Source organism: Thermobia domestica, chromosome 2 (assembly GCF_964235325.1).
Source record: "Thermobia domestica chromosome 2, izTheDome1.hap1.1, whole genome shotgun sequence".
NCBI lineage: Eukaryota > Metazoa > Arthropoda > Insecta > Zygentoma > Lepismatidae > Thermobia > Thermobia domestica.
This window is the reverse complement of record NC_137455.1, coordinates 121,872,581-121,890,118: the sequence shown is the minus strand read 5'-3', so window position 1 is coordinate 121,890,118 and position 17,538 is coordinate 121,872,581. Positions and strand designations below refer to the sequence as shown.

General features: G+C 34.4%; 1 protein-coding gene across 1 annotated transcript in view; it reads right to left on the bottom strand.

Moving 5' to 3' along the window:
• Rgl (Ral guanine nucleotide dissociation stimulator-like) overlaps positions 1 to 16,462 on the bottom strand; it is a 225,841-nt gene extending 209,379 nt beyond the window's left edge. Inside the window, exon 1 of the mRNA XM_081745578.1 lies at positions 15,990 to 16,462. Coding sequence (XP_081601704.1) covers positions 15,990 to 16,013 — 24 coding nt within the window. The 5' untranslated portion in view covers positions 16,014 to 16,462. The remainder of the gene's footprint in view (positions 1 to 15,989) is intronic.
• Positions 16,463 to 17,538: the final 1,076 nt, after the last annotated feature.

Below are 17,538 nucleotides of genomic sequence, written 5' to 3'. Positions count from 1 at the left end.
GATATTCTTATAGTATGGAATGTTATTTTCCAGGGGTTCTCAACCTTCTCCATTGGCGTGCCACTAATGGTACACGTACCACAGACTGAGAAACCCTGTTGTAGTCAGTATTAATTTCAGAACAACTTCCACTCAAGAGGAATACAAATACAGGGTAAAGAACGCTAAGAAGTACATACACACACATGAAATTGATTAATCTCAACACAGATTTATTATACGATTGTGGTTCTTTTTGTCTTCCGTTATATATAGGATCTTGTTATCTAAATCTTTATTCACTCACTAATAAACAGGTTATAAATGTTTTATTAAGAGATTTTATGAAGATTAGGTTTAGGATTTAGATTTTTGGGTTGTCGGCATCTATGGCCATTTAGCCCGTTACGTATATGAGGGATTACGTCCCTAGGCGAGCACACTATCCGGGAAAAGGGAAGGAAGAAAGGATTGGGGAAGGAAGGAAGTGGCCTGGGACCTATGAGTTAGGTACCATCCCGGCATTTGCCTGATGTGAATGAGGAAAATCCAGGAAAAACCTCACTGGATGGCTACCCTGAAAAAGCTTTTTACACTTTTTCGACCGAGTGCTCCTACCGAGAATCGAACCTGGAACCGCTCGTACCGAAGGCGAGAGCGAGATTTTATGAAGAAATAGAGAGGAAAGTTACAAGTGATTTCTCGTTTTTACAGAACATTATCATATAAATACTCAAAATCCGTAAAAAGGAATAAATTCACATTTTCTTAAAAGATAAATAGAGAAATTTGTTGTATAAAAGCTATTGTCTAAAATTAGCTTTAACGTAACATCGAAAGAACAAAAGTGACAATGAAAAGGAGGTAACCTAGTCAAATAGTAAAACCACAAAATGTTTTACTCATGAATTCCTGGTTAGCAAAATTACATGAATTTTGATTTTTTTTTTTAACAAGATACAAAGGTATATAGTACCAGTATGTAGTATAAGTGCCAAAAAATAGGATGAACATCCTCATAAATGCGGGCCACACCATAGGGGCCAGGCAAAATCTATGAGATTCTACACAGATGAGCTGGGACCAAGTGCGCACCCACCAATTTTTGTTGGGAGGAGTCCTAAACCGAAAGACTGGAGGGTGTTCGGACCGGGTGGATCTTCCGTGAGTTCACCACTGCGACAGACAACCACAAATATATTATTTTAAAAAGAGTTACAAAGTTTTCCGGTGGATGTCCGGACCCAGTGATGCCCTCATGGATACACCCATGGCTGGGACCGTAAATTGGAAGTCGAGGAATGGCGTAAGAATACCTAGATACGCCATTGTATACTGAATAACATAATAATATTGTATTTTTTTTCCTTTACAGGAAAATGTTTATCAACCAAAAGTCTACAGAATCATGATATACTCCGATTAATTTTTGAGCTACCTCGTAACTTATGGTTAATGGTTCGTATCCCGTAAGTTGTACGTACAAGTTTCACATAATATGTGTGGTGAAAAGGAACCTTGATTTTAAAACAAACAGTTTGATTTATTTCCACCCAAGAGGAAAGTAATAAAATAAAGAAGTACGAGATAGAATATATAAAAGTGAGAAAATAGAACAAATTTTTGGAGGGACGAATTCTTTCCAGGATCAATCTCAGAAACCATAAGTACTTAGAAATATTTTGATAATACATATGTCTCACAATATTTCGTATCAAGACAATTGAAAATTCTAATGTATTATTATTATTATTATTATTATTATTATTATTATTATTATTAAACATAAAAAATCTGTCTCCATGCTGAATTTGAAATTCATCGTATGTCACTCATCCTGTTACGTACTTTCTTTTAAAAAGATAACCACCAAAGAAGCAAAAAATAACACTTTTACATTAGCAAAACACGTTTTCACCATGAATTTTAAACATTCAGCATTCTGAAAAGTACGCACAATCACGCGTCCTATATACTGTACGTACTATCACCTTTATATTCGTTTTTGATGTACGTTGTTGAATTACGTTCAGTCAGCAAATAACAACTTCGCATTTCTAAACGTATGCATACTCAAACACATTTTTCAAGGCCTTTCCCACCGAAGTTGCTCTTTTCCACTGCCTTAGGGACTATTCACACAGACCGTCATCGCCAACACTTTAACGGCAGCAAAAGTCGCTTATTTTAAATAAGTACACATAGCCGCCTGCAATTCTGTCGGCTACCAGAAGTGACCAACTGTCACGTTTACCATTGTGTAGAAGCAAATGTTATATTCGCAAGTAAATGAGTACGTGCTAAGAAGGAAGGAAATCAATGTTACCGGTCCGGTAATTATTATACGCAATAAAATTAAGTTCGATTTTTATACATATTTGACCCTGGTGCAATTAATAATAATTGACTTTTACCGAAAAATTATTATTTTCGTTAATTTAACTGAACTAACTTCTCATTAAGTTACAACCGTTCCGTAATTTTAATCAGAAATATACGAGGTGTGGCAATTAAATAACGAGACTGCCCACCTCCTGTCGCGCAGGATCGTTGGGGGGTTGGGGAAAGTAGCTAATGATGTGTTGTTGATCTTGAACCTTCATGAGCAGCCACTGTTTCATGATTCTGAAAGCTTTCCTTTTCTTTGCAGGCTTGCATGAAGGGAACAGTGTTCTGTAGTAGTGCCGGAATCATGGTGAACAGTAAAGTTGAGCAGCGCATTAACATCAAATTTCTGGTGAAATTTAAAAAAAAAAAAAAAAAAAAAAAAAAAAAAACGGCGGAATGATGTGCAATGTTAAGAGAGGTGTATGGTGACAATGCTATGTCACATGCGCATGTTTTCGAATGGCACAAACGATTTTCAGAAGGTAGGGAGGAGGTTGAAGATAATGAACGACAATGAGTTCAAGAACGGACGAAAATGTTCAAAAAATTAATGAACATTTGCGGAAAGACAGACGTCTGAGCATTCGGATGATCGCAGACATGACGAAAATTAACTTGCATGACAATTTAAACATGACAAAAGTTTGTGCAAAAATTGTCCCGAAAAACCTCTCTCAGGAACAAAAAGACATTCGAAAGACCATCTGCTGTGACGTCATGGAACGACTCAAAGCAGAAACAGACTTGCTAACACATGACATTACATGTGATGAATGTAATGTCGACTTTCCAGTATGACCCCGAGACTAAGCGTCAATCCATGCACTGGAAGACTCCCACATCGACAAGAATGAAAAAGCACGAATGACTAAATCGAAAGTGAAGGCAATACTCATCGTTTTTTTCGATATTAGGGTTATCATCATGAATGAATGTGTGCCTCAGGGCCAAACGGTGAATCAGACCTACTACAAAGAAGCCCTAATCAAGCTGAGGGAAAGAATAAGGAAGAAGAGACCGGATTTGTGGAAGAACGATGCATGGATTCTCCACTAAGACAATGCGCCTGCCCATAATTCCCTTTCTGTGAAGCAGTTTTTAGCAGGGTGCACCGACATTGCGCAAATTTTCCCACGCTTATCTGTTGACACAGATAAAGCCTTAATGAGCAGGCAACAAAATTGGAAATTGCGAAAAAAATCTTGTGCAACGTTGCCATCATTACCATAAGTATATCGACTAATAAAAACAGTCACCAAAATGCAAGTCGTTTTAACAAAAAAAAAAAAAAAAAAAAAAAAATACAAAGTAATGGATAACAATAGCATTTTCAGTCATCTATATTATATGTGTGCAATGGCGTCGTTAGAGAGGGTGACTGGGGAATGTGTCCCAGTCATTCATTTTCCGTATCATATCTAACTGTAAGATTAAAACTGTAAGAATATAGTTATTGAAAGCAAATAGTTTTGAAATACTGTAAGGAAAACAAACATATATAAAATAAACAATATATATAAATATTTCTAGAAGTTCTCTTGAAATATCGTGAACAGACGTTCGACCAATCAGAAATAAAGATTTGTCTATATCTTCCAGTTTTGGCCAATCAGAAACAAGCACTTGTATACATATTTCAGGTGTGTCTACCACATATCTTAATAACTATCCTTTCACCTTTCTATAAATGATACTTAGATTTGCATTTGCGTCTTAGTTGTTCTTAGGTGCTGTGAGAAACATTTGTTATATATTACCTAGGTATTATCGTATAAATTGTTACAAGAATGAGTGGTCAGTGTATTAGAGATAAATAGGGCCCCTTGGCAAGAAAGCTCGCCCCCTTGAGTGATGCAGCAACTTATATCTACGTGTACCTCCTACATGCAGTTAGAATTCTAAAGCAGCATGTCGAATGTTGTGTCTCGCCGCGGTTTTCAACGAACTTAAAGAGTTCTGGAAAACTACATAGAAGACGGTTGCAAGTAAGTAGCTTCCTTTTGAATTTCATCTATAGTAGCACATGCTTCAATAACTCTTAATACTGCAAAAACTGTTGTCCTAGTTTGAACACAACATTAATGGTTGTGCTGATATGGTATTTTCTCTCAATGCAACTTAATTATAGTGAAATTTTCTTCTGTCTTCATGTAAGACGTAGATTAAAATGCAGGTTTTGATAGTTGTAAACAAATTACGGACCAAGACTATAAATATTTCTTGAATCTAGTGTTATAAATGTTTTAGTGTTTTATATAAATTGTCAATAATTGTGTGCATGAACTAAGGATCTTTTTATTTTATTAATTTTAGGTATCCACCTGTCATGTGGGCGTCTATACCATCCACGATGCGTCGGACGACAAATGGACCAGAAGCTTTTCACAGACATTATAATAGTCAATTTTACTTCCCTGCTCCTGATATTCATACGGTGATTTCTGCTTTGTTAGAGATCCAAACGGAAACTGCCATGAAAATAACGTCCATATTAAAAGGAATTTCAAAGGCCCAAAGACCAGCAGAAGTCAAAAGGAGCGAGTTTGTCATGAGGAAGTATGCTGAGTTCAGGAATTCGCAGAGAAACTATGAGAAGGCACGTATGACATTTTTAAAAGCTGTAGGATTTAAATTTCAAGCATTCAAACTGTAAAATGAAATTTTCTGTAAATAAGTATGTTGCTTTGTAAATATTAGAATGCAATAAAATATATCTCATAAAGGAATAGCTTTATACATTTCATTTCGATGCAAAATTTCACACAATTCCTTAAATCCTGTTGTTGGCAACGTCGCGGCGGAAATTTGCGCAATTTCAGCACTTTCTGCTCCTCGTTAATAAGACATAAATTACTTAGATTATCAACGATCTAATCTTTAGAAAAATTTGCGCAATGTCGTTGCATCGTTTTAGCAGCCAAACGCATTCCTGTGCTCGATCATCCTCCGTATTCCCCAGACCGGGCTCCCTGTGACTTTTATCTATTCCCAAAAGTGAAAAGTGCATTGAAGGGAAGACATTTTCAGTCTGTGGAGGAGGTGAAACGAAAAACGGCACAGTTGTTTCACAGGGTGACATCTGATGACCTACAGAATTGCTATGAACAATGGAAGGCACGTATTCACCGGTGTATAGAGAGGGGAGGGGAGTATATTGAAGGAGATAACAGTTAATTGTAACTTCCTTTGCGATACATCACACTTATGACACCAGTCTCGTTGTTTAATTGCCACATCTCGTGTAGTATTTACATATGTAAAATAAATATTTCTATTAAACAGAATCTTATATAGAAAAAAATTAATCGGAAGGGATTGTTAGATGTGTTAAAAATTCCGTTTTCTATTAACTTATTTTACCATAGCCAGTGTTTTATCCGAGGATGTTACGGAGGAATCCCCCCCCCTCCGCAAAGTTCGAGAATTCCCTCAAAATTTTTGAAGATACAGCTGTAGCACACACTGTAGGTGATAAATATGGTTATACCCCTCCTATAGGGTATAACCCTCCCTCCCCTCCTAAGAAATTAAATTCTCTCTGAAATCAAGGAAACTGGATAAAGCGCTGGCATAGCTAACATGCGTACCTTCGAAGCACGTGTTTCCCAGTTCGAATGTCAATGGATGCGCTTTATAGTTTCAATTCAGCACTGTGAGACAGTTAGAGGACTACTTGAATTAAAAGGTTTTTAACTTTAGCATTAAAAGCAGATGTAGAAGTACACTACTGATTATATATATATATATATATATATATATATATATATATATATATATATATACTTCAAATTCAAGAGGGTTCCAATTGCCGCCTCTTGCAGCCCAAAATGATGCCTCTGCCCTGGTACTACTCTTAAATGCAAGTAAGAAGTTAACAATCTTTTTGATTATAAAATATTAATATTAAAGATCTGATTCTAGTAATACTTTTGTCGTGCTTCGTTGAAAGCCATGCATGTCATGAAACAAAACGTTCTTCTGTGTTTTGTCACTGCATGTAATGACGTTACGACACCAGACACTGCGCTACATGGTTGTGTCCATTCCGACGAACACTGTTCGAATTTTCGAAGTCGGTTTCATGTGTAGGTGTCACTACGAAATGTGAATATGTGCCCAAATAGTCACCTTCAGTTCGTAACTTTCTGTTGAGGACTAAAATGGATGAAGAGAAGCTGATAAACTTAGTACGGATTAAAGAATGTCTGTATAATATGTTGCACAGAGATTACTGTAATAAGCTACTAAGAGATAAAATTTAGTAACAGATAGGACACGAATTACGACTGCCAGGTAATTAACATTATCATCATACTAATAAGATTTAAAAGAAATACTTGTATATCAAAGTACAAAATCTATGTTGAATGTATGTGATTCATAGGACACGAATTTTGCCCTATAAGGGAAAGAGTTTTCAGGGTCGGGGACTTGGTGGCTAAGTGGTAAAAACCAAATCTCTGGCGCGTGGAGTCACTGGTTCGATCCCAACTAGCGCCAAGTAAACTTTGAGGTGAACGAACAGCGTGTACATGGAAATGGAAACGGAAAGAGTTTCCACCTCTGTTCGTAAGAGCTTTAATAGGTTCTATGCCGTGGTGATCGTTCTTAGTTTAATCTCATGGCCGACTGTACTGATTGAGAATTCATAATTCAAACTACAATTTTTAGATGCTTAATAATGATATTGATAATAATGATAATTACTTATTATTCTAAAAATGTTTCCTGCCCACGAACTAGCTTCTGTATGTTATGAAGTGTACATTTTAATGTCTGAAAGTTCAATTTTTATCTAATAGATTGTACTGTCCCTCTGAGCATCAGAAACATATTTTTTTTTAATTGATTGTTTACTGACACAGTAATAAAGAACGGAAACTCTTATGTCGGTGAGCATCTTGTTCCTCCCTGGTCAAATTTGAAATGAAGCTCCTAATTCCACCTTATCGTAAGGTTAATCATAACAAAAAATGCCACCTTGTTTATAGTGCAATTTTTTAGTTCCGATTATTATGCTCTCTCGAAATCAGTAGCGTCATTTCAGATTTTGCCGGGAGATTGGGGGGGGGGATAATGTCTACCGACAAAGAGTTTCACGTTTTTATTAATATATTAACCTATAAATGCCCTTATCTTTTTTGTTTTGTATTTTGATTTATTTTGGAAAATATATAGTTTTCGACCTATTCTTGGTGAATTTAGTGTCATTTCTTTTTGCTGATCTCCCATTGGATAATTATGATACTGGGTCAAAAATGACCCGGGGAGCTTAAATGGCTTAATAAACAATTTTCAACATGCATTTCTCAGACTCAAAGGGGAAACTGCTCCTGCCCTTCCCAAATTACGCCTTATGACTTCAAGTGATTAACTGTGGGCGCTCATTCTCACAAGAAAAAGAAAACACCTGTGACAATTTAAGAGAAGATTGCCTGGCAACCCTGATGCAACCCATGAGGATCACGTCCCAGTTTATAGAAGTCTGCTGAAATTCGATATTTTATGACCGACAGTTTTGTCGGTTTGTGTGCAAAGCCCCTTACTGTTGCTCATACGTTAGGTATGAAACAAGCTGGAATATATCTACCTGCGATTATTTAAAAGTGTTCTAAACTGAGAAAAGACAGATATGAGCATATTTTGCCGTTTTATAAATACCAAACACGTTAACCCTAGATTCATTGCAGTCTCTGCGATTAATGTATTGGAATATTAAGCGTGTAAAATAGCTCTACAATGAAAGTGCAATCAAGCCGCAAGCATCAGGTCCCAGTATCTATCAATTTCCATCAGATGTTACGTAATGTAACTTGGAATGTGCTTAATAACCTTTAGAAACAATGGAATCAGTGCTAAAATAACTATACAAAGTTATATATACAGCGTATTCTTCGTACATAATCTCAGAAAATTTAACAGTCCGTTGTAGTTATTCGATCATTTTTTTTTTAAATACAATTTTCAAATGGCGTGCTGAAATGTGTTCATTACATTGTATCAATAAGCGTTTGTCCATCGTGGTAAACAACGCTTCAGAAACCTCTGGTCACTTCTCTATATCTGTTTAAAAACATCACATCTTGTTTGATACTTATTGGTTCATCAACCGCGACAAAAATTGGTACTAAATTACAAATTAAAATGTACGTACTATTCATCACGTAGTTTCGTTGAGTTTAATTTTACTTCTCTGTGTAAAAACTTGGAAATTGTTTTTTGTCATACCTGCATAGAGAAGGAAGACAGATTCCTCCATTGGTCACGTCTAACTGGAAGAATGTGTGTAACTACTTCTTACACAAGTCCACTTACACTTACTATCCATGATTCTCGACGAAAAATGAGGTACTTATGATATAAAACAATAAAATAGAATAAATATAAATTTATTTATTTGTGTTGTAAATACAGGCCACAGCCTATGATGCTATGATACATAAGACTATAATTTTAAAAAAAATAGTTATATGGACAAATAAAACTGACTTTTCTATATTTAAATCAGACTTTTGTGGTACTGATATCCTTGTTATACAAAATAATAAGTTTTGCTTACCAATCAAATTGAATACCTAACATTTAAATTTATTTATGTTTTGAGTACTTCTGAGGTTGTTGAACAGCTTATTACATAATCTACATGAAGGATAAATATTAGAGCAAGCACTTGCGTAATCTTTGTCTAACTCGTACAAACATGTTTTGATTTTTATCTTGTATTATAAATACATGTATTTAAATTGTAAATAAATAAATAAATATTTTTTTGTTCATTATAAATATTATATTCTTATACAACTGTGGGACTGTTAACGTAACATTATTTTAAACGTATACGTTTTTTATGTGTATTTCTACATGATGGGGTATATTTCATGCTACAAACATAAGATATTTCGAATACAGCAAATACCATTGTATTTACATTAGTAGGGTCTATGCAATTCCCGAAAATGCTATTCCGTAACTAAAAAGAGCATAGAATTTCGTACTGTATAGAGTAAGCAATGATAAACTGTCTTGCAATCTACCAATGATAAAGTAGACGTCGTTTAATCCTCTATTAAATTTCTAAATACTGTTATTTCACTGTAGACTGAAACGTTCCACTATATTTACTAAGGTCCGTAAGCAATCATTTATATTAGTTATTTGTACTTCATGAAACAATTTATAGTACAATGTTAATATCATCAGCATGGAAAACTAGTACTATAGATTTATGAAGCCTATAGATTGAAATGAGTTATACTAGGAAAATAATATCAATTCTAACATAGAATACGTTTACAAATTGCAGTTACTGACGAAGAGAACGTCATACGTCTTTCATTTATATTAAGGTGACTGTACTTTATGATATTTATTACTGAATTATAACAAAAAACGAATCATGTAATATTCCTTCTAGTACTACGTATTTTTATTACTCAGTTGCATGACGCATATTGTCAAATGCTCTAGAAAAATCTATAGATTATTATTAGCAAAGCCATGAATCCAGGACTATTTGATTATCTATCAAAAGATATGCTAACACTGCTTGTCCAGAATAATTTGGAAGAGAATACAAAATGTACAAAGGAAAAAAAACTGTTATTAAAGTAATACCGTTTACGTATTTTGAAATTATAAAACATCCACTTTGCCTTGAATTGCAAATGACAAACCTGGAAAGTCACAAAGTATATCAAGGTCGCGGAGAAGAAAGGATAGACGAAAGCGATCACATGCAACTTTCTAGTTTATTGCATTCTTTTAAGTTGCAAGAATTTGCTGTTTTTGAATCAGATTTATCTTCACACTTAATACATCTACAAAAGCATGTAAATATGTACATACAATGAGAGCAATGCTGTTTTTGTTATTTATTAATTTTCTTATTTATTAACATAGAGATACAACCATGAAGGCAAATTTGCGTTGTATACAGTTCATAATAAAGACCAGAAGGAATTTTGGGGAAATATTGGTTAATTTATGCATATATATTAAAACATTCACCTGGTAGAACTGAACAAACTTGGAAAAATTTCAGTCGGCCGTGGGATATGAACCTTAGAACTTCAACTTTCGAAGTAAAACAGTGAACTAATAGTCAAGTCTATGTTGGTTAAATACGTCATTATTTAACACGACTTACTGCATATTTTGATATTTACGAATATTATCATGCAATTGGAATTTAAGAAGAATGTTATTTTTGTTTCTACAGTACATCATGTTAAATAACAATTTCTACTCTACGTACACTAAAAATAATTTACAGTATTGTTTTACAACATACAGTTCGTTTAAACTCTTTTCAGGGTACTGACTTAGCAATAAATAGCTCCCCCCTTTTGAATTTGTAACTGAAACAGATAAAATATAAGAAATTCTGTATTATTTATTTACTTAGGCCTATTTATTAAACTGAAAACTGGACTCCCAAGCATTACTGTCCATGAAGAACTATTGAGAGAGAGATGAGTTTTATTGGAGGAAAGGGACGAATTGAGGGAAAAGTCCAGGAGAATCCCCACCAGATACGAGATAAACTTTCCCGGGTAAATTCTGAATATCTGAACTAGATAATCTATTAAAGAGAGCACTTGCTGAAGAAAGAAAAAAGAACTCAACTCTGAAGGTATCAAATTTCCTCCACCATTGAATGAAAATATACGTTCTGACCATATTATGAATACATACACATATCTGATTGATTAATGATAGTAGGAAATTACTTTTACAGTACTGCTCCTAAGCGAAAAGACCTTAACTCCACACTTTTCTTAAATCGCTATATTGGTATGGGAATGTTCGTTGTACAATTCTGCATCTATCTAAAGGGAAATTGACGTGGTTTGACCAATAAGTAGGGGGTAATGACGTCATGAGTGTTTACCTTATGTTCAAAACTGTAACTGAAAGTAAGCCAAAAGACCTTAAGTGGCAATTCATAAGCAAAAATATTTAACTGTATTACCACACATATTTTAGATCGTGAAAATATATTTAATAACGTTTTACTGAGCTACAACAAATTTGAACGTACAGCCTAAGCCAAAACGCGTTTTGCTTATTTTCTCGAAAGTATGTGAAATGGAGATAAGGCCTTTTCGCTTAACAGGGCAGAGTAGTGGGTGATGCTATTTGTTAAACAACTATCTACCATTAATATAAATAGTGGAAAATATATTTACTCTTTATTGTATCTGTTAGCGTTTAATATTTTTCAAGATTTCTAGGTAGGCCCGTGCCTATACCCGGCCTACTCGTTAAAGCCGCCACTGAGGGGCGCATCATTGCAGATTGGTTGACTGAATTGAATTTTTGCGTCTCTTTCAATATGAGATGTGGACAGCAAAATGTCTCAAACAATTCTAATAATTCTTTTGCACAAGTTAAACTTTCGGCCTCGGAAGGTTTGTCTCTTCGTTTTGTGCTAAAGGATGAAAGATTCAGAGAGGGAAAATATTACTGGCTGTAACACTTGGAAATATTATCTAGTTTCTACAAACTGGGAGCAAATTATTTGCTTAATATATTGACAGAAAACATATTCTTGTTGGTTCGTCTTGTTGAAATAACACAAAAAGAGAGATATTTTCCCTTGAAGAGGGAATCCGCCATCCATACAAAAACCTCGGAGAATTATTGCATTAATTATATTTTCATAAGCTAAAGGTGCATACTGTTCAGTCAATGATATGGAACATTTTCATGATACACTAAATCTTAACACTACTTATTTTTAAAACACCATTTTAACTTTTAAAAGAAGGAAGTCCAGTTCTTCTAGGTGATGCATCCGGTATTTGACTTACTCCCCTCCCTTTGAGGGGGGAATCTAAAAATCTACAGGGGAGACTATATTCATCATCTACATATATATCTTCAAGAATTTGGGGGAAGATTCTAGAAGTTTGGGAGTGAATACCCCCCCACCTAACATACCTGGATAAAACATTGGATGCATGGTAGCAGAGTTTAATAGTATTTCCTGTGCGGGAAAATTTCAATTCACTTGGGCCTCCCATTGATATCAACAAGGCGAATTTGAGTTACCATGTGTTAGTGTCTTAATTTTGTACGCATGTGTGCCACACTTGACAATAACCCTTTAACGTTGCAGTTATGAACAGTAAATACACTTAATATAGCAGCTCGATGTCGCAGTGTACGAAAATCTTGCTCAATGTCATCTACTTCAAGTTTACATAAGAAATCACTCAACTTCACACTCTTCTCAGGACACTCCTTTAAAATTACATAATAACACTTATTTCATTTATGCACTCTTCGTAGCTCAAGGGAAAGAAATTTATATGAAGGTTCTTGTATAGCTTTATCTGTAGACATGTCAGCACAGTTGAACACTTGGGTAGATAACGAAATTTTGTCCAGCACTTTTTTTTTGGGGGGGAGGGGATTCTACAACTTTGGAGAGGTAATTTCATCCTCTAATACTGATGAAATCAGAAGTTTTTCTCAGGGAAGGAGGAGATTTCAATGCACTTTGGGTGAAAAGTAGTATTACGAAAATATTGGGAATCTACATTGAGCACAATTGGATTACCTCCAGGGAAATATTTCGATGCTCCGAGAGGGAAATCCCACTGGGCCACTCTCTAAATTATTATATTTCGTAAATTACAACATGATTTCTAGTTTTAGTTCAAAGGCAGTCAATACATAACGAATATTTATTCACCCATGTTTGACTATCTTTTAAGCGTGAATTTAGATCCATATTTTGTTTCAAACTATTAACCCCTTTCGGCATGATTTTTTTCTTTTAGCGAAAAAAAAATCTGTATTGGAAATCCTCATATGGGAACTTGAAAAATGAATTAAAACATGAATTTTAGATTTTTCACTTAATTGCGACGAGAAGTAAGTAAGTGCCATATTTAACACAATTACAACTCACAAAGAACATGCCAGATGACACCAAAATCTCTTATTCATACACGTTAATATGTCACACAGCAGACAAAACAGTCATTTGGCTCCTTTGATAAATCATAAAAAAGCTAAAGTGAAAAAAAGGATATGTGCCATATATATGACACGGCATGCGGTACGGGGTGAATATGGTGATGGTATTGGACTCAAATGGACTGAAAAAGTAATTATCTTGTTGTGACAGAAAGTGCTTCAGATAGAATTTTAGTCTTGATTATGTCAGAGTAATTAGTTATGAGATTTTTCGTTCATGACGAGAACGCACTATTCCCTACTCTGTATAGTTCTTCTTCCTGAACATTTTACACAGTATGCAAAACGAGGTGTACTTAACAGAATTTTTATCTCTATATACGTACAGGAGCTGATTGATTGATCAACACCTACACCAAACTCCTAAAGCTAGAAACAGAAGCATTTCTGAAATTCGACGTGAAAGGGTGTGGTGGAGTTTTCAATTATTGTAATAAGATACCCATATCTCGGAATACCTTAGGGTTAGAGCAGTGGTTCTCAACCGATGTGTCGCGACACACTGGTGTGTCATAGTCCTCTAAGATGTGTCGCGAAATTTTACAATTTAAAAATTATGAAGAATTTAATAATAATTAATTAAAATCGAAACAGATTATCCCAGTCAACACCTCCAGCGGTAGAAATAATGCTCAGTGCCATATAGAGTCATTATAAAAACTATTTGGTTTCACTATTATAATAGATATTAATAATAATAATAATAATAATAATAATAATAATAATAATAATAATAATAATAATAATAATAATAATAATAATAATAATAACTTTATTTTCAGTGCCGTGAACAGCTCATTGGCAAAAATACAGCACTATGTTAAGACTATTATACAATCATTTAAAACAGACCAGAAAATTTGTGATATAGAATGAATATTAGTAGGTTAAGACCCTTGTCAGAAGTTTTAATATATTCACATTACAAGATTAAAGCTGATTATAAAATAGGATTAAAAATTTAATAATAATAATAATAATAATAATAATAATAATAATAATAATAATAATAATAATAATAATAATAATAATAATAATAATAATAATAATAAGCATATCAAACAAGTACATCACGATGTCCTGAACGTTCAGTAAAGTGTGTCAGTCGAAAAAGGTTGAGAACCACTGAGTGAGACGCATGGAATTTGATCTATCTAGACTTCAAATTGAACTTTCAATATTTGGACTTTTCATTTAGTGTATAAAATTAAACACACGTGTTTCAGCGTTTTTGGATATTTGAACGAGAAAAAAAAAAAAAAAGTTCGCTAAATGTCTGTGCCTCGAAATTTATTAGATTTACAAAAATGAAATTTGGCATTTATACTTTTCATTTAAAATAAATTAAAACGTGTTTCAGCATGTTCTGATATCTAATCTCATTTGTTAGTCAGAATATAAGGATTTAAAATTAACGGTAACTCGATAACCATATAGAATTCGGAGAATATTTATTAACATGTTAATGTTGCCTAAACAAGGGAAATGGAATGTATATACTGTGTCATCGGCGCAAATCTGTCTTCAACATTGAGGAAGACGGGTAAGATTTTTTTTTCTTTTTAAGCAATGTTCAAAATATGAAGTTCAAAAACAATGCTGTGAAGGATCAACGGAGCAGAGTTTCTCGTCTTCAACATTGAGAGGCGGGCAGATTTGAGGCTTATTCTGGGGGGGGAGGGGGAATCATATTACGGTAGATGAATCTGATTTCTGATGTGAACTAGTTGTTTATTATATATTATCAAGCGATGTAGATGAAGTGGCAATCGGACACAAACCATCACATTTCTCCCCAAAAAAACACACATTTCAAATCGGATTATTGGGGGATAGTCCCCCCTGTTCCAAGATTGGAAGGACATGTACCCCTCAATCCTCCGGGATTTGTGCCAGTGCTGTATGTCGTAAGATATATTTCAATTGTACATTACACATGTTTTTATATCTTCAACAGAAATAATACATAGATAAATAAATCGTTTTGTAAGCAATGTATGTCAAGATTTCAAAAACACTTGTATCGCTAGAGAGGATATTTCACTACAAAGAAATTTACTTTTTTTTTTTTTTTTTTTTCATGAGAGGGAAAAGGCGTTTCTAATTTTGATTTTTAAAATATTGTATTTTCAAATTACAAGTGCACAAATATTTCGTTGTACCTATGTTTTAAATGCAAGTATTCACACCTAGTTTTCATAGTTTAAACAAGAAGTTAATTGTAAATAGTTTACAAGTTATTCTCTTTTTCTTTTGTCTGCTAATAAAATTCACGTCTTCTGATGACATTGAGGTAAAATTTCATTCGATTACAGCAAATAAATTCAAGTAAAAATAAAGTCCATTCATATTCTGACATGAATATAAATTTATTCTTTTGCGCAAAAGTGAATGATATTTTTATATTAAAAAATCTGGATTAAAAATATTCTTTTCTTTTACAATCCTGATAGGCCTAAATATTGAAATCTACCGTTAACCGAAGTTGTCAACAATAAATTTTGAGAATAAGGTTTTCTACCTTACAAACGTAAGATGTTATTCACCTCACGCGAAGAAAAAAGATCAGCCATCCATGAAAAGAAATATTTTTTTTTCTTTATTTATTTGTTTGACAAACAACAAATACTACTTACCAGGCTATCAACATCGAGGCTCATTCTTCACCAAACATGATCCCGTACTCGCAGCATCCCAGCCTTGTTATTCGACTCCCGAACAGAAATCTTAAAAACTTTCTGACACTTCTCACAGTCACCGGGTCACTTACACCACTACGAAACGAACGAACGAACCTTTGCTACTCGCCATGTCAGTCATTCGCTCGCTCACCTGTTGTTCTGTTATTTTTTAAAGAAATCTGACTGCTTGACAGCTCTCCTTCCACACTTCACAACAAATAATTGCAGCTTAATTGCTGCACACAGAAGTATTTTAGCATTTTACCTTCACCAAACCATCAACAAACTGCACTATTCTAGCAAAACAACATCCACCGCCACAACACAAACCTACGTTACTGATTTGCATGATCCTGAGCGATGGGAATTGTTGCTATAAAATCTCGTCCTACAACTTTCTTTTTCCCATTTAATTCTTGTGTGTACGCGTCTGCAGTACACGTTGCTGCCATCTAGAAGCGATCTTTGTAACTATAACAACTGAGCCATCGCCGAGCGAACGGAAAGCGAATGATGTACCGACTAGCAGTGTCGTGGGCAGTGATACAATGGAAAATACAATTTATCGTTTGTTTTAGACGTCTCTCTCGCGAGTCTCTTAGCAGATAATATGGATTCAAGAGTTCCCACTTTTTAAGATTCAGGTGGGGGAGCCAGGTCGGGATTTATGTATTTGGAGGCCCGGAAAATTTTTCGATTTTATGTTTAGAGCAATATTGTTAGTTTATTTCTACACTGCTAATTGTTTGCTGGTAATAAATTCAAAAGTTACGATGACATTTTACTTTTATCGACCTCGTATCATTTTCGTCATCTTATCTCCCATGCGAGTAAGATTACTTTCATAGATGGGTAAGAAGACAAGAACATATACATAAATTGGTTATTTTATTTCAAACACAGCATTTTGCAGAATACACTAATAAATTAAATACAATAATATGAACACAAGCACAATATGATCTCACAGATATATGCTTTGATTTTTGGCCTCTGTTGTAGACAATCCAATACAAGCAGCATGGGCCCAATTCTGACACACATTACAGAAGTACCACGTTTCATTTTTACCACATTCATTACGTACTACACAAACCTCTTCTCCAATAACATCGTCGTCATCGTCTTCGTCCATGTAAGTTAATGATATGGAAGAGTCAGAGGTGTCAATAGATAATTAATCCTTAAAACATTTCTTTTTGTTCTGAGGAGTTTTTTCTTTTCGATTCTTTGTTTCTTTTTTCAAGGTAGGCCTATCTTCTTTTTCTTGTTTCACTTCTTTCTCGGCTTTTCTTTCTTCCATAGTTTTTCTGACAGGAGTGCTGGTGATAAGCAACGAAGGTAACTTATTTCGCTTTTTCCTTACTTTTTCAACTGCTCTAGGAAGAAGGGGTAGTAGATCAATGTATGGTATTTGCATTTGAGCGTTCAGAGTCTACATGAGATGGTCCAGGTTCAGAAGTGGAGGAATCAGGTTCTGCAAGAGTTGATGCAGGCTCAGTTT